This window comes from Scomber scombrus, chromosome 16 (assembly GCF_963691925.1).
Source record: "Scomber scombrus chromosome 16, fScoSco1.1, whole genome shotgun sequence".
Classification (NCBI taxonomy): domain Eukaryota; kingdom Metazoa; phylum Chordata; class Actinopteri; order Scombriformes; family Scombridae; genus Scomber; species Scomber scombrus.
In genome coordinates, this window is record NC_084985.1 from 18954744 (window position 1) to 18979160 (window position 24417).

The 24417-nt window shown below is 40.2% G+C and overlaps 1 protein-coding gene across 2 annotated transcripts; it reads left to right on the forward strand.

Moving 5' to 3' along the window:
* Positions 1 to 579: 579 nt before the first annotated feature.
* On the forward strand, positions 580 to 18958 carry LOC133996371 (oxysterol-binding protein-related protein 3-like). Of its 2 annotated transcripts, none has more exons than XM_062435926.1 (22): positions 580 to 672; positions 7514 to 7708; positions 8170 to 8286; positions 9159 to 9212; positions 9287 to 9400; positions 9603 to 9755; positions 9881 to 9971; positions 10127 to 10230; positions 10340 to 10435; positions 10548 to 10707; positions 10879 to 11003; positions 11101 to 11226; positions 11820 to 11913; positions 12933 to 13168; positions 14187 to 14324; positions 14856 to 14919; positions 15417 to 15495; positions 15611 to 15755; positions 16418 to 16562; positions 16665 to 16791; positions 17560 to 17682; positions 18162 to 18958. In XM_062435926.1, the coding sequence occupies exons 2-22, from the start codon at positions 7646 to 7648 to the stop codon at positions 18256 to 18258; spliced, it is 2451 nt and encodes an 816-aa protein (XP_062291910.1). In that variant the 5' UTR covers positions 580 to 672; positions 7514 to 7645; the 3' UTR covers positions 18259 to 18958. The 2 variants fall into 2 exon arrangements, with proteins under 2 accessions (XP_062291910.1, XP_062291911.1); XM_062435927.1 differs by having other exon boundaries at positions 10340 to 10429.
* The last annotated feature ends 5459 nt before the right edge of the window (positions 18959 to 24417 follow it).

Below are 24417 nucleotides of genomic sequence, written 5' to 3' on the forward strand. Positions count from 1 at the left end.
GGCCTATTTCTGTAGGTGGGAGCTTGTCACATGACAGAGCATGGTTTTATTGGACCTCTGAAGCAGCCTACTTTGTTCTTTAAAAATGTATAATGGTCTGTGTATCAGTACACACTGCACAGACAATACAATGACATGTTTGGGGTCAGAGATTTTAATAAAAAATGTGGCCATGCTTTTTCCAGTGGCTGTAGTTTTCAATTTAAATCAAACAGCACATTCAGCGTGGAACTAAGGGCAGAATATAAAGTTGAGACAGTAACTGATTCAACAATGACCTCATTGAACTCATAAATGAGTGTGACGATTAAAAAAAAACGAAACCTACAGTGATATATTCACGCACAGAGGCACAAGTGTACTCACATGACTTGTATTCACGTCAGTGGAGCTCACCTGGCCCTCCATTGTTTGAAGGCTAAACTCACCTTGATGTTTTTATCTATCGGTAGCATTTTTGCCTACGTCACCTAATGGTCCGTTCGAAAAAACGTATCCGCCCCTTTCTTCAACCCTGGATTGTGATTGGCTTATGCGAGCGTCAGTCACTCCCGCCCACACCAAACTCCTCCCCGTCCACGACGACCGGGCAGCGAAGCGAGGAGCAGGAGCTGGACGCCAGGTACTCTATCTACTGTCAGGATATGATGCTGTAGCTTTCGCCACTGAACCGTAAGCATTTTAATTACATTGATATTCACAACTGGTGTTAAAATAATGTCTGTGTTGTTGCTGTTGTAGCCAAGCCCCGGTTTGAATTCAGCGGCTGAGTTGAAACTCCTCTCGTGTGTTGTAGCTGAGGGTTTTTGCTGTGAAGTAAAATATCGCTTTCGATAGAATTATTTATGGGCTTCTTCGTGGCATTTTCCCCTGAATTGGCGTGTTAAAGCCTCCACATGCAAGTTAAATGTGGTATGTGTCCTTTTGTATATCATGTCTGTGTAAGCGCCGGCTATATGACTACATATGTTGGACGTTTTTTCTGCGCTGACAAGTTTGAGTTGCTGTGCTGGCTGCTGGCAACAGGAACTGAGTATGGCTCTAGATTTAAACGGGACACCTGTGGTTTACCCCGTGCAGTTTGTCCCCATTAACCACTGTTCAATTCAACCAATCCGCAGCTGCTGTGCTGACATCACTCCCGGCATTAAACAAAATGTTGTTTATAGGACTTCAATGTTGAGATTGTAGTGATAATGTATTCTGAGAGCTGCAGGCAGTCATCCATAACTATGTGTGTGTATTTTAGACATAGCCTACCAATGTTTCACATCTACAGTACAGAGGCAAGGTACACACATCATTAGAGCTAAAATAATCGGTCAATTAATCAATGATAGAAAATAGAACATTAGTAATCCCTTTATTGGTTATGTAATTGTTCAGGAAAATACCAAAAAGTCAGTAGTTGCAACCTCTCAGATGTGAATATTTGCTGTTTCTTTATGCTTTGGTAATAAGATACAGAACAAAACATTTAAAGAACTCACTTTAAAACTTGCGTTCACTATTTTATGACATTCTGCAGGACAAACAATTACTGATTAATCATGATTAATTGGCAGATTAACCAATAAACATTAAACAATAGCTGGTTGCTGTTACATGTTTATTTATGAAGTGATCAGTAGCCTTTTAGCACTTTCTTTTAGTGCTTGAATGACTTTGTGTTTATTATACTGTAAACCAATACTTGGCCTTAGGACCTCTTAGTCCAGACAGGAGCATTGTATGCATGAGTGGTGATGGCATCACTCTCTGTGCCATTCACAGATAGCCTGTGGGCACACATTGGCAGCCCAGTACTCTAGTGAGTGTAAACAAAGCTGAATCCCTTTCACCAACCTAAACAGAGGGTGAGGCTGGACTCGTAAAGCTGTAATGATGTTGCGGAATAGATTTTTACATTGCAGGAAATGTCAATAGAGACAAACATTTGTTCAAGTTCTAAACTAACCAAAAAGGCTTTATGCCAACTATTGACTGTGACAGCGCTTTGTCTGTTGTGGCAGGCAGTCTTCTGTCAGTTAGTTGAGTGACAGATAATTAATTTTGATCATCGCTCATAAGTAATTGCTTGTCATTTTTAACACGTGCCCTAAATGTGTTGGTCTTAGATTCTCTAATATCAAGATAGGCTGTTTTTGCTTTTTTATACATCATTTAACACCATTTGATTTAGGACAAAATTAGACAAAAGGCTTTTCAGGACGTCACCTTGGTTGCAGGCCTTAGCAATGACGAGGTGACACCAGCCAACAACCTGGGCTTAAACCCATGTGCTGCATTTGTCTTGTTGAAATGCCCTTGAGCAAGACACTGAGCCGAACTGCTGGCTCCAGGTGGCGCTGTTCAGGGCTGCTCACCCTGCGCTGTGATGATAGCAATCCAAGGAGCACCAAAGGGAATCAATTGAGTTTCCCAGTCATCTTATCACAGTTCAGTTTAGTTTGTTCCTACCGCACCATTTCAGGGTGTAAACATCCAGCGTGGCCGAGGTGACTCACTGAGTTATCTCCATGTCACTCTCTCCTTTACACAACACCCACTTAAAAGCTGGTAAATACGGAGCACTCCTGCCTTGACTAATACACCAAGTGGCCACTTTGAGAATAACCCGCTTGTGATCTCCTATGGTTTTATAAGGTTACAGGATGTTGTGCCCTACTTCCAGCAAAGCCGACTGGTCGGTAGTAAGACTCATGTGAAATCATGTTTCAGCTAGTAACAGCACATGTTCTATAAATAGCCCCATGTTTTATGCCCTCAGATTTTCCATAAAGAACAAACAAACTTATATTATAACATAATATATTCTTGCCTTTGCCTTCTTTTGTATCCATAGCAACCAGTGATTGAGCAGAAACACAAAGTGTCCCTTGTCTCCACAGGAAAGGGACAGAAAGACGTCTTTTGTGATGAAGCTTTTCAAAAATACAGTGGTCAAGAATCTGTGGGCATGCCGGTTCTTAAGCCTGTCCTCTTTCTGTCTTTCTCTGAGTGCACATCAAGATGGTTGAATAGTGTACTGGGGCTGCTTTTTACCTCTTTGATCCCTCGCTGATGCCCACATTAGTTTTTCTCTGTGTGCTTTGAAGGCATGCCGGCGCTGTATTACTTCCAGATGAAAAATGTTAAAAATATCCTGCTATCAGCCGCTTCACTACTCAGTCAGACATGATGTCAGAGGTCAGATAAGACGAGCTGAGTGCTGCTGCCACCAACGAACCCAAAACCATATGTTGCCTTGCCACCTCACATCAGTTTTATTATAAAATGTGGGTGTTGATGGAGGAAATAGTCAGATAATGTTGTCAGATGTCCGTCTATTTAAAGGGACTTATGCTGGCTCTCTGTCTGATTATCGCTGGATCATGCACGGATAAATCTGTCAAGAAGCTTTACCGGAAGATTCTGGCGCTTTATCAGAGGTAAAGTCTCAGATGGGCCATCTGTGAGGACCTTTTTGCAGTCCCATTCAGCCTGTAATGGGTGGGTGGGTGTGGGGATGTGTGTCGGGAGGGGAGGGGAGGGGGGGGGGGGTATACAACTATGTGGACTGTCAGGTTGATGGCAGTCGTGCTGTTGCAAGAATGCCTATAGGCAGAAAGCAGATGGATTGGCTGCAAAGTCAACGTCTGTGTGTTTGTCATACCAGGACTGGAAACTCCAGCCTGACAATTCCTCAGGCTTCAGACTTACCATCTTAAGATCCATGGAAACTGATGAATAACAGTATGTGTTGCCTGTAGCCATGCTGAACGCAGAGATTACATAATGACTTGTTGGATTAGTTTTGTTTGAGTTGTTCTTGTGTTGTGCCTTTTTTATTAAACCAGCATTCCTGAGCAATTCAAACTGCGCTATTGTCTAGATACATACATTTTGTGCAGTTGGAAAGCTGGGACTGTGGTGGCCACGTCAGGACTCAGAAGACGTAGTGCTTTGTTGGTTGGTGTGAATTGGACAAGTAAAAGAAAAGGTCTGTTTCCCGGTCTTGGCATTCGCATGTCTGTTTTTGCCTCTTAAAACTGTGCAGGTCTGAGCTCTCCCCAGAAGATAGTTTAAAGTGGTAACCTTGGGTGGAGATGCAGTATCTGTTTTCATTTTAAGGGACTTGTAGGTACTTTTTCTTTCAGTGCAGTGAAAGAGAAAGCATGCTGGAAACACGGGACAGAAAGAGCTTACACATTTACCTTCATTAACAATGGTGGCGCAAATGTAGTGTATATATATATACAGCACCAGATTCTGTTAATAATGATTAAATGGATAAGACAGATGAAGCTTTATGTTATGCAAAATGTTTCCATTTGGTCTCTAACACAGATGTCAGGTCACTTTGTCGTGACGCTGTCATACATGCCAGGCAAAACAAATTAGTGTCCCATTTGCATTCTCTCCATTTTTAAAAAAACTCTCATCAGCTGATTTCATGAATGCTGACACATGAAAACATACGCGCACACACACACACACACACACACACACACACAAAGCACTCACTTTTCCATAACCTTTAAACCTTTTTTATGCCCTCATTCAGGCCTCATTCACCCCTTTCCAGTTTAACAGATCATTTACAAGTTGTTGTGCTATTAATGATTGACTCCAATTACGTAAGACCGAAGGCAAAATCCAGCACTTCTAGTCTTACAGTGTCTCAGTGGTGTACAATACAACAGTAATCACTCAGTAGGGGTAAGTAGGGCACTCAGTGGGATGTTCGGGGACACACATCTCCCGGCTTCATTTACAGATTTTAGAGTGCATCTATGGCAGATAGTCTATACACAGGTTTCACACACGCTTTCAAGCTATTAAAGTGAGGAAGTGTCATGAGGTAGTGATACTTCAAACAAAATCTATGCAGACATGCAATAGCAGAGTTTGAGGTTTTGCTCTAAGGAAGTGTTTTCGTGCAAACGTTGCTGCTGAGTCGTATGAACGTAAAAAAGCAGAGGATTGAAAGGCAGGGCCGAGTGTGTTATGTAAACTGGTGCTAGGTGCCGCTGCCCTTACTCACCACTTATTGTGTATATAGCCAATGACTGAAGATGGTATTTTCCCACGTAGCCCCTGAACTCCATGATAACACAGTATGTTTAATAATTGGACGACGCACCACAGTTGTTTATACTCTAGACTGTTTACAGACGTATTTACACAGATACAACTATGCAGACCTTTTATGTAATGAACTCCTGAACTGATTTGTATTCATAAAGCTTCAGATGCAGAGGAGGACCCCAGGCATGTCACAACCTGAGAAGTGCGAACACAGCAGCTTGATGAGCTAATTCCATCTCCCCAAGTTTATCATTTGAAGCCTACTCAAGTGTGTCGTCTGTCCTTTTTTGACTGTGCTCCAGAGCCGCAAAAAAGTGGGCCGTCCATGTGTTTCAGTCTGCTTTTAGCCGTGTGTTGACTGTAGCTAGCTGTGTGTTATGGTGTGTCGGGGGTATCGAAGCACGGAGCACATTCTTTCCTGTTGATGACTCATGTCCTGGGCATGGTACTGACTGTAAGTGAGGCCTTGGGGAACTACAGAATACACACACACACACACACACACACACACACACACACACACACACACACACACACACACACACACACACACACACACACACACACACAGATTCACTCAAACCACCAGACCGTTTGCAGAGGATGTAGTTAGCAGCGTGCTTAAAATCCAAAAGTTAACAGAAATTTGCATGCATGCAAGCTCACAAAGCCCACAAACATGTCCTCACTGTGTTATCCCACTAGACAGGGATGTGCCTGACTCACACATATTGCACACACACACACACACACACACACACACACACACACACACACACACACACACACACACACACACACACACACAGACACACACCTCAGTTTACCACACACTAAGTCTTTGATAGTGTGTAAGACCCACAAAGGGAGTGGCTAAAAGCTTGAGGTTTAACATACACATTCACACGGTCAGGTTGGGGCCTGTCATTTGTGGCAAAGAAAGGAATGAATGTTACATCACAGTGAAAATGTGACGTTCTTTGCTCCACGTATACATGCAGAAATACGTAAACTGAAACAAAGTCATTCAGTTACTTTTTAATACTAGTTTGCTTGAAACCAACAGCAGGATTTTATATTACCGGGGAGCCTTTTAAAGTCTCTAGAATGACATGTTCTATAAGGCCTGCTGACATCTTTTGCACATGGACTAATATGATTCATTTTGCATGGGAAGTAGGTGGTGGGCATTCTGATGATTTTAGATGTTGACTAATCTTGACGGCATCCACAATCAACTTTTCTGATGAATAGCAGATCCATTCTTCATGTCATGTCACGAACAAAGCAATAGAGTAATGTAGACAACTAAATGGATATGCTGATTGGATAAATTACTTCACACGGCTCTTCCTTGGGTGATGTAAACAATGCAACATGTGTTATAGCTAGCAACATTCAGTTTTCTGTTGGAGTTGTGAATACTTGCAAGTTGTTAAATTATGATTATGTTATCTTTTGGCTTCTGTTTACAACTTCTAAATTAAACTCATGTTTTATTCACCATTTTGAAACCTGTGTAGTATCTTTAATGCAATCTTGTGTTTTTAATGGTGTACATGGAGACATTCAGAGGCTATTTCAAGTCTGACTATAGTCTACACAGTATTTAAGATTGTGATATAATGTTTTTGGCCAGATCACCACCTGTAATATGAAGAGCCTCCTCTATGTTTTATGGGTCACCTGGTGGTACAATACTGGACGATACATGAAACATGATGTAAAACGACCTCCATGTCTGCCTAAACTACCACTGTGGTCCATTTCTTGTCTAACCCTATAATTAGACAATATTTAACCTTTATTGAGCCAAACAACATACTGTACATCTTTTACTATGTCCAGTCAATTAACCACTTTTCAGACAAGTCAGTTTCACATGAATTCAGTGCAAGTTGGATGTGGCTATTGACGTAGAAGTAGTCTCTGGAGTCATAACTTATGCTATGAAATTACTCTTATTGTTCTTATTATAGCCTTCTCTTGTCCCTCGTCGCATTCCAGAGGAACTCTTTTTTTTCAATTTTCATGCTCACATGCTTGTTTACAAATGGTTATTTAATCATGTAGCTTGTGTGGTACACCCATGGTTATTAACATTGAATAAAAACATTTAGTGTCTGTGCATATGTAGCTGCAATTTTTCATAGCAGACACATGACTCCTCATGGCACAAGTTGAACCCTGAACCGTGTGTGCATGAGAGCTCCTGATAAGGGCTGTTGTGTTTTTGTCTCACTTCCTTAAAACAAGGCTAACTTGGACTGTGGGAATTTTATATCCTTAATTAGGATATTCGTAGTTAGTCAGACACACAGTGAGTAAGTGATTCCTCTCTGTTTTTATCTGTCTGGCCCTGTGTGCTGATCCTGTTCTCTTTTAAAACCAGTGACACCTTTGTGCTGCGTCGACATCATTTTGTTTTAACCTTTCCCTGCAGTGCTGACTGTTGTGGCGTGGCCTTCAAAGGTCAGAGCGATGCTCCCGGCGGTGCAGCTGTGATCTCCGTTGCTGCAGTTTCCACAGAAACGAGACGACGGACGGCAAAAAGCAGCAGTCAAGTCGCAAAAAGATGACATCACCGTCACCCACTCACAGTGACAGCAGCGGCTCCTCTAAGCATGACAGTAACCAGGTGTGCGTGTGTGTGTGTATCTGTGTCTCTGCTTTTGCTGTGTGAACAAAAAGTGCTTGCAGCCACTGTTAGCATTGTTTTTCTTCCCAGCTGACCTCACATTTTCTGAATTTCAATGCACCATGTACCATGACATCCCAAAGGCAATGAAACAGGTCTAATATTTGAGCTGTGTGTGTGCATAAGTCTCTGGGTCTTTGTTGTTTATTTTAATGCGGGCTGTTCTCTGTGACCAACCCTTCAAGTGTTCCTAGAAATACAAACCTCACTAATTAAACATTGAAAGACAGGAAAATGCTTTTTTATAATAACCAGTATTTCAGTCGGAACTGCAATGCCCTTAGACAGTGATGTTAAAGCTATTAGTGCTGTTCATATTGGGCTGCTCCTCCTTATCTTAAGGGAAAGAAATGTATTTCTCTCAAGAACTCATACAGTCTCGCTCCTTTGTCTCCCTCCAGGACAGCTGGGAGATTGTGGAGGGGCTCAGGGGGGTTCCTGCCAGCATGCAGGAGCCTGACAGACAGGAGGGCTTCTTGCTCAAGAGGAGGAAATGGCCCATGAAGGGATGGCATAAGGTGAGGCATCTCCAGCTCTGTTAAAGGCTCCGACAACAACAGCATCGAAACACTTCTTATTATAGAACACTGCTGTGGCCTTTTATTGAACCAGAGACCTATTTTTCCTTCATTGCTTTGATACAAGGTGTTACAGGGGTTGCTTATATTTTGAGGTTAGAAATGTGTGTTCTCATGGTGTCAGGAGTGCTATCAATATGTCCAAAATCAATTTACTTATATCACTACTTTATGTTATATCTTATTGTTATTATGTTACATGAATGTGTCATTAAATGAGAATAGATAGTCAGAATACTTTATTCCCGCTGTTACTATAAATAAACCAGCAATACTTTGAGTCCTTCCCGAATGTCCAAGAGTCGCGACCTGCTGTCTTATAATACCTCAAAGCTATTTCCACATTTCCTCCTCTTCCTTCTTTCCATTCGTTTCATTCCCAGCTGATTTTACTGTAACCCTGACTCATCTCCCTCCCCCTTCTACTCCCTCTGGGAGCGCTCATGCATACCTGGAAACTTCAGCCTTGCAACATGATTGAATTGCCTCTTTAATAGGCAGTATTGTAACTGACAACAAGGTTTCAATTAGTTTCAAAGTGCCTTGTCAGTGTATTCTTTTGTGTTGTAAAACTGTAAGTTATGGTTATGTCTATACATGGTCATCATATATACTGTTAATCACTCATTTTACTGCTGCTGCTGTTAAATTTTGATGGTGAAGTCAACGGAAAGTGATTTTATTGTATTTGCTTTTTTTTTTTACTGGTGTTATGCACAATTTGTATAGCTATCAGGCAGGAGCATGAACAAGTGAAGGCATAATCATTCCTGTGAATAAGTACTGATCAAGTTTGTCTTCTTCCCACTTAGAGATACTTTGCATTGGAGAAAGGCATATTGAAGTATGCAAAGCGAGGAACAGATGTAGGTATCACCTCTAGAGCACCATCTGTCATTCTTGTCTGCAGACGCGTGCTAACAAAGTGTTTTGTTCACAGCTGAAGAAGGGAAAACTTCACGGCTGCATTGATGTCGGCCTCTCCGTCATGTCAGTCAAAAAGAAAGCTATGTGCATCGACCTGGACACAGAAGACAACATATATCACCTAAAGGTAACTCTTGAGGCTCACATTAGTTTTGTTTGAATTCAGTGTGATTTAGTGTCATCTCTCTCTCTCTCCCAAAGGTGTACAGTGTACAAATGTCTCAACACCTACACACTTTCTCTTTCTTTTACTCTTTCTGTTCGTGCAAAGACTCTAATAGCAGCTTTCCCCATGTTACTGCAGCTGATTTGATCTTCATGTTACACAGGTGAAGTCTCCAGAGCTGTTTGAGGAGTGGGTGTCAAAGCTGCGTCATCACAGACTGTTTCGGCAGAATGAGATTGCCATGTATCCCCATGAAAGGCACCTCTTCCACCCCCACGCCGCGTCCTCCCCGTCCCTCAATGACTCACTGAGAAAAGTAAGTTGTCCCAGTCCTCTTTGTAGGAAAGCATTAAAGTCTTGGTTGCAACTTTAAATTTGCTGCTTTAGGGTTTAGGTTATGCTAGGTTGTTAGCCAAATGGTCTCTGATCTGTCTCAAACAGAGGACTACTCTCACCAAGCAGGCGTCAGTCCACCAGACAAAGGTCACTTCCTGGCTCCACTCCTCGGAGGACATGAACAAATGCTGCAAAGGTTGGTTTCTGTTTGTTTGTCAATCCATTACCAGCCACTCTGCTTCATCAACAGTTTTTTCCTGTCTGTATGCAGTGTATCTTGCATCTTATCTTTAATCACCGTGCCTGCACACACTCAGGCTTTCATCTAATGATAATATTGCTTTCACTCAGACTTGGAGGAATGTGAATCGTATCTACTCGAACTCAACCTGCTGCTGAAGAGCATGGAGGTCCTTCACCGCACATACTCAGCCCCAGCCATCAGTGCACTACAAGTAAGCACACACACATAGGCTAAGTTAACCCTTAAGATTCTTTTAATACCTTTTTAGCCAATCTGGTCATCACTAGAAGTTAATGTCTCTGTTCCTTTTGTTAAAACAGGCGTCTACTTATGATATTCCGAAAAAGGAGAAGAGGCCAAGGAGATGGCGATCCAAGAATAACGGCAAAGAAACTAAAGCCACACTACAAGTAAATGTACAGCTTGTTATTTACTTGCTGATATTAAATACTAATTCATTCACCAGAGGAATCAAAGCTTAAAAAAATTGTATATAGCTCTTCACCTTCATTCCTATTTGTGCCCCAGGTCCCAAGCTGTATCTCCTCCAAGTCCCCTCGCCTGCACGCCTCCAACCCCAATCTCTCCACTACTGAGCCCAACACCCAAGAGGTCTGCCCTGAATCCCCAGACTCGCCTACAGACGTGTCTCGTCTACAGGAGGACTTCTGCAGGCTGGCTATCAACAGTGAGTGTCTGCCCAAGTCTGCCAAGAAGATTCTTTTGCCATAGAAAGAAAAAGATGCTTTTTTTTTGTATGTGTTTGCTTCTATATGGTGCGATAGTTTCCATGACAACTCTGTAACTTATGTGTCTCTCTCTGTTTTTTTCTGTGTATGGAAAATGTTCCTATCTTCAGTCCACACCACATTGAAATCAGCCTTTAGTTCCCTGTCAGCAGAAAAAGACAGGCTGAGGCACACCATGGACATGCAGGCTCCCCAGCCAGCGCAGGTCATTGGCTTGAAGACCGCCTATGCTTCAGTGAGTCACAATGCATTGGTTCTGCATGGTTACACCACAAACATAAACCACTGTACATGTCTAATTTCTTTCAACTGGTTTCTTATCATCTTATCAGGAATGTCCAGGTGGCTCTCACTCGTTGGTCCACCAGGCGTCCAATGAGAGCAAAGCATCCATCCCGGAGTCGATATCAGAATTCTTTGACGCTCAGGAGTACCTCCTCTCCTCCTCCTCCTCTGAGGTCTGACATTATTTACTACATCGTTCTTCTGGGTTTAAAAACAATTGCAGTGATCCAATACTCTATGATCTGATCTATATCTATAATCTATGAATCATTAAGGATATAAAATATGATTGAAATGAAGATATACCGTCCATATTTTCCCAGAGCATAAGGTGATTTCTTTGAATAAAACAAAACTCAAAGATATTCAATTTTAAAACAGAGTAAAACAGCAAATCTACACATTTCAGAAACTGACATGAGCAAATGTTTCACATATTGATACATGATTTAAATGATTAACAAATTATAAAAATTGTTTGATCATATTTCTGTTGATCAACTAATAATATAATAGACTATTTGTTTCAATACCATGTTATCTTTTTTATTATTACTCATTAGTCCTAAAATTGGGTTTAGCCTCACACTTCCATTTTTAACAGAACAAATAGTTGCTTCTTGTCACAACAAATTAACTGAACACTGGGTGCATTTAAAAAAAAATTCTATCCTGAAGATGCAGAGACTTTTTTGGTTTGTATGTCCTTTTATTCTGTGCTTTCTGGTTGCTCACTGACCTTTCACCACTGACTGTCTATCTCCAGGTGTCCGACGATGACTCGTACATCAGCGATGTCAGTGACAGCGTCTCCATGGACACCTATAGCAACGAGGGAGGCAGTGAGAGGCACAACTCGGGTACATAATACAGTAACACGTTGACAGACATATCAACTCATTCAGCACAGAGACAGATGGAGACAGTGCAGAAAGACCTTATTCTGTCAAAGAGAAGCAGGGCTTATCTGTCTGTCTGTGACTAAGCCTCTAAATGTGTTTTTCAGAGAGTATCAGCATCAAATTATTATATTTAGAGTCAGAGAAATTAATCATTTGCTTAGAGAATGTGTTGAACATGACCTCTAACTTCCAGACGTGTTTACAAACTCAGTACCATGTTTCATTATACAGTATGTGACCAAGCATCTGTGAACAGACATCATTAACTCACTGCTGCAGATGGTGTTTGCTGATGGTGTTTATATAAACCTGTTTTCTATATGGAGACCAAGGATGGAAAATCTGTATATTAATAAGATGGTTCAGTTTCACATAGAAATGTTTTTTTTCTTTATTAGTAAGTTAAACTTGTCCAGCCCATCGGGTAAAAGACTAATTCAACTAAATTTTAAGATACTTGTTGTTTGAGCACTTTAGTATTATTTATTTCACAATTTTACCCTTTTCAAAGTCTTATATTGTACATATATGACCAGTTTTTCTGTATTATGATAATAAATAGTTAGTGTTTGTAAATTTGTTCTATATATTTGAATTTGAATATTGTCAGTGTTTCTGCCTGAATATCCTTACTTGTCATGAAAAAATAAGTTAAAAAAAAAACAAACAAACAAAAAACAATATTTAGTTCATGATGGAACACTACAAGGTGTCAGTGAAATGTATGAAAATGAATTGCTTCATAACTATTTTAAGTTGTGTGAAAGAAGTTTAATTTGGGGTTTTAAATGCCACTTCTGAAGCCATTCGAATCATACATCATATTCTCATTTCCATCATTCCAAACATTTTTTACTGTAGACATCTGATTTTAGACCAGCAGTACATTCAAGAAACCATTTTGTCTCACTTGACTAGATGTTTAACATATTTTTCTCTGCTTCTGTCTCATCACTGTCCATATTTCTCCTCCTCAGTGAGCAGCGTGGTGCCCCTGATTCGTCGACGTTCCACGCTACCCTCTACCAGTCCCACCAGCAGCGTGAGCCTGTGGAACATCTTGAGAAACAACATCGGTAAGGACCTGTCCAAGGTGGCCATGCCGGTACAGCTCAACGAGCCACTCAACACCCTGCAGAGGCTGTGTGAGGAGCTGGAGTACAGCGAACTGCTGGACACCGCCAACCAGACCCAGGACCCTTACCAGCGCATGGTGAGAGGAAATAACTTCATTATAACATTGTATTATCCAGAACATACCTGAACTAAATATAGAGCTTACCAAAGCACTTCAGATAGTGTCATGTACACACAGTTGTTTATATGCCTACAAAAACTGTCCTCATTTAACCCTAAATCATTCTCTTATATTAACACAAGACATTTAGGAGGTTCTAGCGTGCGAAAAGCAAAAATATTTATGAAGTCTTCTGAAGTGCTTGATATCAAAAGCAGACACAGCAGAAGATGAACATCAGAGAAGCCGTAGCAAAGCATGAGGATGAGTAGCCAGCGTGTTTTGAGTTCAGCGCTTTTCCTCAGGCAGCTCTTTGAAGGCTACTCTGATGTTCTGTTGCTCTGTGTGCACTTTTATCAGAGGCGTTAATAAATGTTTTATTTTTTGCAAGCAAGAAACTCTCAATTGTCTTGTTTATTTCTCCCTGGGCCTGTTTGGAAGACTGATTTCCTGGACTATTTTACGCACACTTGCAGTGTTTTGTTGTCTGTGTATAACACGTTTTTCCCATATTATTTATAATATCTGGTTTGCAGCAATGATTTGTATGTCAATTGCGGAAAGTCTATTAATGTCTATTATAGTGTATAATTGTGTGGTATGTATTCCCATGTAGGATGGACCATTTTACAGGAAAATAGAAAAATTGTGTCATGTCCTAAATTGGGATGCCTCACCTCTACATACCGAAGAATATACTACATAGTATATACAGTATTAATGTGTTGAAATAATTGTTCTTACTTGAATGCACAGTTTAGACCTTGGTTCATGTAAACACAGAGTCTGAATTGCATTGTGGCCTCACACATTCAAAGGCACAATAATACCTTCACAATCCTATGTTTACAGTCCCATATTCACATGAAAACAAAGTGTTTACAGACACACATGTCAATGCCTTGAGTACCCATGTTTCAACTCAAATCCGACAATTCTTGTCTGGTAACACAGGGCTTATATTCATCCATCCTCTCTGATTTTTTTTACACAGGTGTATGTTGCTACGTTTGCAATAACTGCATATGCCTCCTCCTACCATCGAGCAGGAAGCAAACCCTTTAACCCGGTCTTGGGGGAGACGTATGAGTGTGACAGACCTGATAAGGGCTTCAGGTTTATAGCTGAACAGGTAGAAGTCACACAGTTTACAACACACTGCATTTGCCGAGTGGCTGCTGCTCAGTTTACTGCGCTATACAGTAATGTTTAATACAAAAAACAAACATTTTGAAAAGTGATTTTTGATCCAAGGTGTTGCATATACATCTTTATGTAATTAAGTTAAAGGTGCTACATTTAGTATTTCCAAACACTGATATGTAACTCTCAATTGTGACACCATTGACCGTTGTCTCATGTCTGAATCAATCAAGACTGTGTGCACTGGAGGAATAGCGCCCTCTTCTGTTTCAATGCTTTAAAGCAATTCACCAGACATCTTACAAAATCAAACCCACTAGCAAACAACCCAGAGCAGTGAATATGTGCACTGGCCAACTGTTCCACTTTTCTCTTCCATGGTCTTATTCACAGTAATTGTACTGATCCCTCAAAATAAATGTGGTAATTGTTTACCTTTTTGTTTTTGAAAAGTTTATGACAAATGAACAGGACTGTGGCAAAGCTTTTCATGAACTTCATCTTATCTTTTATTTCTCAGGTGAGTCATCACCCACCTGTGTCAGCATGTCACTCTGATTCAAGGAACTTCACCTTTTGGCAAGGTGAGTAGGAGAGTGCATGTTTGGAAGAAACAAGGCATATTCCCTCTGTCTGACTGCATTTACAAGTAGATTGCACCACTGCCACTACAGCTTTCTTCCTGATCATTTGTTACATGCTGTTGGCTATATTTAAGGTTAAAATAGGTGTTGTGGAAGTTTAGCCAATATCTAATATGGCATTGGTGATCATGCTGTAACTTTCCATAGTGTAAGTTAGTGCTTGATATGCATAAATGTACAGTAACTAATTACTGTGAAAATGCTACTAATCTGACCTAATTTGTTAATTTTGGACACTGATCAGCCGTTGGTGGTAAAAGAAACTGCAGGCTATGACCTTGTTTGCATTTCCCTCTGTGCACATGAATAAAGAAGCTGGTTTATAAAAAGACATTATTGTTTGCTAAAGAGGACGAACCTTGGAGATTTTAATTAAGATGAAATGGTAATTTTCATGTTCATTAGCACTGATCTGTTATTTTGTGATCCTCTTTTAGATGTTCGATGGAAAAATAAATTCTGGGGCAAATCCATGGAAATAGTTCCCATGGGAACCACCCATGTCACACTACCTGCGTAGGTCCTTTGCTTATGTGCTTCCTGTATGGTGATGTGTGTTTGCATGTGAATGAGTTGTTTTACTTGTATACTGTGTTAGTATGTTTAACATAAGCATGTGTACATTTTCCAGGTTTGGGGACCACTACGAATGGAACAAAGTGACATCCTGCATTCATAACATCCTGAGCGGTACACGCTGGATCGAACACTACGGAGAGATGGCCATCAAAAATATCAACAGCAATGACTGCCAGTGTAAAGTGACATTTGTGAAGGTTTGTTAAGAAAACACTGATATTTAATAACTATCTGTTGTGTGTTGATAAAAGAATGCCACAAATGATTTTCAGAGGGAATAAGTTGGGTAAAATTAGTTTTTCTTAGTTTAACAATGTGGAAAAATTCTTAAGTCATTGCAGCATGTGACTTGCTCCTTCAGTGGATTTCCTGTGTAGACATTGTACCTACTGTTGTTTCTTACCTGTTAGTGTATTAGCTGCTGTCACATTCACATGAACCTCTGTCAGTCTCTTATAATCATTATGTTTGGCTGGTGTTTAGCATCTGATTTTAGTTTTGTCATCTTCTTATAAGACACTTATTATGGGTTTGTTCCTTTGTCAAAAAAACAAACAAATTGCTGTTTCATTTAGTGCAGTGTTGCCGGTTCAGACAGACATGCTCACACTCTGTATGATGCAACACGGTGTGATAAGCTTTCAAGGCAAACGGCAGCATCTGCTGGACAAAAACGAGTACTGAATTTCAAATAATTAAAACAAACATGGAAAACCAGGCAGCATGAATCAAATCCTCTTAAACAGTTACATAACTCACACAGTATTTATTACTTGATACTTTTGATGTCAACTCCCATTTTGTATAATAATATTTCCTCCTTCTTACATGTACAAGTGATTGCCCTCTTTCTTTTCAGGCAAAGTCTTGGAGCTCTACAGTGAACGAGATAGAGGGCGTGGTTACAGATTCAAATGGAAAAGTGGTACACTCAATTTTTGGAAAATGGCACGAGTCCATTTTTCAAGGGGACCCGCCATCTGCCACGTGCATCTGGAGAGCAAGTGAGTCATTGATCCCTGGAAATTTTACTTGGAAAGTTTTTACATCAGGGCACTTCAGTCAAACAACAAAACAGAGCTTAATGTGTGTTTGTGTGTTTTTAGACCCCATGCCAGTGGACCAAGAGCAGTACTATGGCTTCACCCAGTTTGCAGTGGAGATGAATGAGCTAGATTCCACTTTAAGACCTCTGCTGCCCCCCACAGACACACGCTTCCGGCCGGACCAGAGGTTGGGAAACTGTTTATCTGCCTGTTATGTTGAATGATGACTGCCCATTTTAGAAACTTTATACTTTATTGTTTTTATTAATTTTTGTCATATATTCTAACGCAACTGATGACACCTTTAAGTGACAGTAGTTTAAATGAGATAAAGGCTGACTAGTTAGACTGACTAATTGCTTGTGGAAGAGCATGATTTTGTTGACAAAGTCTAATCAAGCCCATGTAGATTGAAGCAGTAAATGTCTAAAATATGAGTGTAACCATAGCAACAGGCCCCACAGTTAAGAGCCACAGGAATGAAGTCATCAATATCAACGTCCACTCAGACAGAATTCATATGAGTAAGATACAATAAACAATTCGGTTTGGATGAGTAACAGTGATATAAAAGATTATTTAATGGCAACATACTTTAATTAGTGTAAAGAAGTATAAATAGCATAAATACAATATTTTAGTGGAATAAATGTCAAAGAAATTTGACAACCTTTTATGTAAATGCAATCTGCAGATTCTATACCAAAATCCTGTAATATCTCTTTTTAAATTGCATTTACAACAGTATGTTTTACATATTCTTCTACACAATGGTCAAGGCTTGACATAAAAAATACATAAATCCCACTACTACTGTTACTACTACCCATAAGCCAAAGTTTTCCTGTTTGTGAGGTGGAAAAGATGGGATGAATGGTGGACGGTGTTCTAGTAGGAACACATTTCTGCTGTCCCCCTGCTGTCCTGACTCACTCACTCTGTCTTCTTTGTCCAGGCTGCTGGAGGAGGGGAACACAGAAGGAGCAGAGGAGCAGAAACAGAGGATAGAGCAGCTCCAGAGGGAGAGGAGGAAAGTGCTACAGGACAACAATTTGACACATCAGCCACGTTTTTTCAAGTATGCTTCTGTTTACTTATCTGTGTGCATGTGTCTTTGTGTTACTTCACAATTATCTCAGAAGTAGTGCCGTTTTTTAATTCAATCTTTATATAACCAGGCGAGTACCATTGATATTACAAGATCTCTTTAGCGAACCCTGGCCTAGATACCAGCAATAGTGTTTCTAGCAAACATTCAGCAACATTTCAACAACATTAAAAACACATAAAACAAAAAATGATTTAGTTCCACCTAAGAAATACAAAATACAGCTCTCTTACAATCCTATATGTTATCAATGGGACCTTTTAATCTAAATAAAAACAAAACATCAGGAGTAATTTTATGCTAAGCAAATAACTTTTCTGACATGAACTTATCAATAAATGTTCTGAAAAACATAAACACACAAGTGGGAAACACTATATTATAATCTGTTACTGAGTGATGTAACATCAAACTTTGGTCATTAAAACAGTTTTGTGTTTTGCTGGCAGGAAGTCTAAAGATGACACGTGGGTGAGCAACAATGCGTACTGGGAGCAGCGCAGAGACCCTGGCTTCAGCAAAATGGACTTCCCTGTGTTGTGGTGACCTCTAGATTTAACCAGACTTCTCCACTGCAACTTATCATGGAGAGGGAAGTTTAAAACTGACCTGAGACCAGCTCTAAAGTGTTGTGACCTGGTTAATATGAATCACTCCATGTCACGGTCACCCAACAAATATGGACTTCTGCTTCCTCTTTCATGACCAAGCAGAGCCTGTAGTACTTCTGTTGGTTTTGTTTCTGTTTATAATGGTTATCATTAAGGGTACATGTTTGTCTTGTCATTATCAATCGCTATTATGTACATGGTGTTGGTGTAGACTAAAAAATTCTATCGTTATGTTCTATTGCGTCTCAGCATTTACCAAAGTGCCTTTTATTGTAGTGGTGCATTCAATCAACTGCTGTAGCAGTTATGCAAAACACTTTTTATTTAGAGACTTTAAAACCCCTTTTGGATGATGTCAGTATGGATTCCGGACTACTGGAGAGAACAGGATCAGGACTGGAAGTGAACTTTTTCAAAATGTCAAAAGTTGCTCAAGCTTTTATCTATCCAGTTAACATCATGACTCCAGGATTATGATCAGATGTTCTTATTATAAAAGAGGGACTTCAGCCTTTGAGTATGCTGCCTTGTTTTAATCATGTCATGACTGTCATAAGACTGTGGATAGAGTTTATCACTGAGGTAAACGGCAATAATAAACCACATTCATAGAAGATATTAAACTGTACAATGAATGGACAAGTCATGTTGCGTCACACTGTTTTTGTATGACGGATAAGCCACTGTTTGAGTTATTTGCTAGTTTATGTCACTGCTACAAAAGGGAAATCTCTCCAAAAGGTAAGTAATGATCACCAAAAAGTATGTTGAATACCAGTCAAGACAATTAAAAGCACTGAAATTACCTTACAAAATAATTGAACGATGACAAACAGAAACATTTTTTATTTATTTTATTTTATTTGGCCTAACCTAAGTATAGTAATAGTTCTTATCAAAGCCTTCTTCCTGTGAGGTAACAGCGATAACCGTTGCACCGCCGTGCCAGCCTAATGCCCCCTAACGCTGCATCTTCTTCAGGATCTTCTCCAGCGGGGGTCTGTCTTTCACTGGGATGACCCTTTTCCACAGACCCATGAACTCCCTCTTTTGAACCAGTCCCTGGAGCATCATATGGCCATAGTGCCTGTACAGACATACATTTTTCAATTAGCACTTGAAAGTAAAAGCACACTGAACTGAAATATATAAGACTTATTGTGACTGAAATACATTTTTCACAAGAGCTACAAACACTATATCATGCAAAATTGAGTCACTCACCTGACTTCTGGGGCAGCATCAACAGCCATTTTACAGACCGCAAAAAGGTAACGCTCTGCAAAGGTCTTTCCTGCTGACAAGATGCGATCCTCTCCAACAATGTCCGCCAGCTGGCGGAGGTGCTGGGCTGTGCTCCCCCTCACTGCAGCACAAAGGTGTCTGAGGAAGAAAAAAGAAAGGGGAATGTGAGAAAAAGCCAGCAACTATGAATTTCATTTACTTTAAATGTTGCTTTTACTGCACTTGCTACTAAATTCTGATTAGTTTATGTCTTCTTACCTCAGACCTGTGTTGAGGAGAGCCGTAATGACTCTACTAGGACTGCAGCCTTCCACAAGCGCATCCAAGGCAAGGTTGGCCTGCTTGTGAATGAAGGTAGCTGTTGTTTGTGCCAACTTCAGGAGCAGGACTCGGCCTGTCGTCTCTACCATTGAGTCCATTTCCTTCCCCAGGTGAAGATGGAGGTCACGGATGGTGTCCATTGCTGCACAGGCCACATTTGAGCGCAGATTGTTCACCTAAATAGTAAGAAAGAACATCAGTCAGTACTTGTGTGTACTGTATAAGTAGATGAGCTTGTAGGGAAATGAGAACTGCATACAACACAAAGACAAACAGTAACATATCTACAATACCTCTTCTGTGAGGGCCTGGCAGACGTCATGCAGTTTAGTCTGCAGAACTTGCGGATGGTGTCTTGCCAGAGCTTGAATGGATTTTAATCCCTCCATTTTCTTCACCCTGTTTAAATGACATGTTTGAACAGTGTTAGTCAATGCTTCAGAAACATACCACTGGATATACTGTTTAAAATGTTTCTCTACACTTATGTAGTGTCAGTATCTTACCAGTCATCTGATTCAAGCTGCTTGAAGCAGAGGGACAGGCTCTCTGTAGGCTTGTCCAGAGGCTGGAGCTCTTCCTGACAGGCTCCTCTGTGAGGCTTTTGGAGGCGAAGGTTTGTCCCACGACGAGGTTCTCTCCTCTTGGTAGGAACGGCTTTTGTCGGAGGTGATGGAACAGCAGGGGTCCTTGCTGCTGCTGTCTCATTGGGAGCTGCTGTCCTCTTAGGAGCTGCTGTCCTCTTGGGGACTACTGTCTCTTTTGGAGCTGCTGTCTTTCTAGAGGCTGCTGTGGTACGAGGTACAGGGAGGTTGATGAGCTGGCATTGTTGCACTAACTCGTTAACCTTACCCCTATACGTCTGCAACTTGCATCCATCAGCTATCTCCTTGACTGTTGAGATTTAAAAAGAAAATAGTTATTATGATTGAAATTTTAACCTCTTTGCTATAATTACAACTTTACCTATTTCTAATCAAGTTCTCATAAAGACAGTTGTTATCACTCAACGGTATGAACTTACATGCTCCACTGAGGTTTGCAGACATCACCGGGAGACGAGATGCTCTCCTGCTTAATGGAGCTGCTGTGGGAGGGGGAGTAGGGGTGAAGGGTGAAGGGATGGGGGTCTCTATCTGTGATAAACACCTCAGTTCACTGGGAGTGTGTGTGTCCACAGAGCTGAGGCTGTCCACAGAGCAGATGGAAGTGACTGGGCTTAGGTTCCTGGCTTCTAGCTTTGCCAGTTTACAGGCAATCACTGCTGCTTCGCTGCCCAGATGCAACTTCTCCTCAAAGAAAGGGTCCTCATCATTCCACAGTTCATCCAAATTTGAGGGTGGCTCCAAAACGTTCCTTATCCTCCTTCCTCGCAGAGAGGATCCAGGGTTCCTTCTGGGTGAAGCTGGGGCCTGAGGTGAGGGGAGGGTCTTCTGCTTGGAGAGTCCCATTCTCTCCAGAACTGCATTGTAGCGGGTTTCCAGGGAAGTGCACAGTTTCTCTGCACTTTCCATCAGTGAAGCCCTGTGAACCCTTTCAGCTTCCTGGACCCCAGAGTGAGTGTTGAGGCCATGCTCTCTCCTGTGGGTCTCAAGTGCCTGTGAAAAGAATATACATTGAGTCAATTGGGAATAGTTACAAAATGTAATTGTATTATAATGACAGGGCCATTATATTATATTATATTAATCAATGGGTACTACACTCCAATAAATTTGGTATACTTTAAATATATATCTTTGCATACAGCATTGCATTATACTAAACTACACTATGTCACTTGGTACACTTATCTCTGAAAACTACATGTTTAAAACTAATATAACAAATATATGTTTGTCACATAATGCAAAAAAGTTGAATAAAAACCGTATAAGTACAGTATGGTATAAAGTTTCCCTAATATACTAATATGTTATTTTATTCTGATACATAACATTACTATACACATTAATCTAAAAATGACTGACAGTTGGTTACTTACATTGTGATAATTGAAGCTGTTCTGCTGTTGCAGGAAGGTGTTTGATGTGTTGCGGTTAGCCATGAGTATCAGAAAGATAACTGGGACTAAATCGTAAACAAGTCGTAACAAAACTGCGAGTAGTTTCTCTCAACAAGTTCAGTGTTAATCTGACAGGATCTGTATTCTGTTCTATAAGAAGGTTTTCAGGTGATATACATTATGACATAGGAGGTGTGATGTCAGAGAGGAACATTGGTGATGATGATGTCATAGGCACTTGAAAGGAATGTTGATAATCAGCAGAAAAGCATTTTAATTTTTTTAAATTTATTTTTAAATGTATTTATTCAGAGCGTGTATAGTGTTAAACATACATTTTACCATTTGAGGCATTGTACCAATGTTATTTTATAGCTAATTTTCATCTGTAGGCCCTTTGGCTTGCCAATGGTTTGACAGATGAGTAGCTTTTAGCTTTTAAATCTGAGATCAAAATCAACTCAAAATGTACATATGATGATACATTTTCGTAAGAAGTGTTAAAAGGAAGTAACTACAGAATAACCTGCTGGTAATGTGCTTCTGTGTTTGAACTATGTGCTGCAAACCATTTTCAAACCTTATATGGGACTCTAAAGCTCTGTCCAGTTTGTTGTTCTGGGCAAGAGTTTCATGACAGAGCCACACCAATGATCAAACCTGTCTTGAAATCGTCCCAAAAACTAATCTAACGTTACTATTTTTATAATCAAATGATACCTGACAATTCACAAACGTTGTTTGCAGAAAATGTAACACACTCAAAGAGGAAAATTAACAGCTGAAGGAGGCACTTGGCAGCAGCTCAATCAGAAACAAAGCTTCACAGTTCCTTTTCTTTACTGGCCTGACCACTGTCACTTTTGAGTGGTTATTATCAAAACTGAAAGACTGTGTTGCAGTGATGCATGAAACTTTGATCCTGACAATCACCTGTGTTAATGAAACTGTGTTTGGGTGTAAGCTGGGGATGGGAATTTATAAGATTTGATACCAATACTTTTATCGATTCTGCTTATTGGTCCAATTCTTTATTGATCAAATTCTTCTCAACAATTCTTTGTGTGAAAAAGCAGCCCTACACAGGTTTTCAGTGACAACCCAACAGTTTTATTTTCTCCACCGTTTATCAATATCCTTCAGTTTTGGGGAGTAACTAGTTATATGAAACAACGTTACATCATTTAATTACAGAATGAATGTAACTGTAATCAGTTGGAGTTACTGATTTACTTTCACTGTAACACGATTTCATCCCCCACACTTTTTCCTGAGGTGGTCATTGATAAAATCAAATGAAGTTCCCCATACATGACCAGTGTTTGGGTCGTTACTCAAAAAATGTAATGTATTACACATTACTCGTTACTTAGTAATGTGTTACGTCACTAAATTACTCTCTGTGGAAAGTAATTACACTACATTACTTTTGCGTTACTCCTTAGCAACGCCAGTGATGTCGTGTAAAAATGTCAACAGATAAATACCACCTGATATACCACAGCTCCAGATAGATCACCAAAGTTTTCCTGTCTGATGACGGCAGTCCGTTCACTATTATCGGTACTTTGCTGAGTATGTTTCTGAAAGACGGAGATTAACGAACAACGAACAAGTTTTGGTTGCTTGGTTGGGGTCTCCATACACTCCGCTTCAGCGTCAAGATTCAAGATTTAGGATAATATTTTATTGTCATTCACTATAGCGTCCAAAATGCAAGGAGAACGAAATTACGAGAAAAGCTCTGTCAAAAACACATAGGCCCTAATGTGGGTGCGTAAGACTGATGTGGGTCCGGAATTAGCTTTTTGTTAGCATGAGAGGTCAGGTAGTTGTGCTGCAAGCGTGCATGAAAAGCACCTTTGATTATTTTTTCATCCGTCCAATCTATACATAAATATTTGAAGAACTAATGTAACGCAAGTAATACCATATTTGTTTGTTTAGTAACTGTTAATGTGATTACTGACTAACGTGTTAAATTACTGCATTACAGGTAAATGTAATGTGATTACAGTAACCCAACACTGATGAAGACCCACTGACCCACCAGGTCAGTGCTTCTATCACTTACAACTGGCTGTTGTTCAGTTCAGGGAATAACAGATCAGAGGTATAGAAAGACTGGTTTTAACTTTGTCTTGTTGTGATGTATCATCTAAGCTAACATTAGTCACTGAACATAAAACTAAATAGGCTATCCTAAATGTAAGCTAGTTTGTCACTAGTTGTGTTTTTTCGATTGTCATGGACAAAGAAGAGCATTCATGTTTAAAATATATAACAGTCTGTCTTATGCTAATGTGTTGCCTGTCTTATGGCAAAGTTTTAACCAGATTCATTTTTAATAATATACTAATCGTCAGTAAAGCTAATCGCTAATTAGCCACCATGCTAGGTTATCTCTATGTCCAGAAAGTAAACTCACATGGTTCATGCTGTTTTAAACCAAATGTCTAAGGAATATGTTGTTTAGATTTCATAATTTCACTCCTTATTTTAGTGAGTAATGTGTGTTTTGCA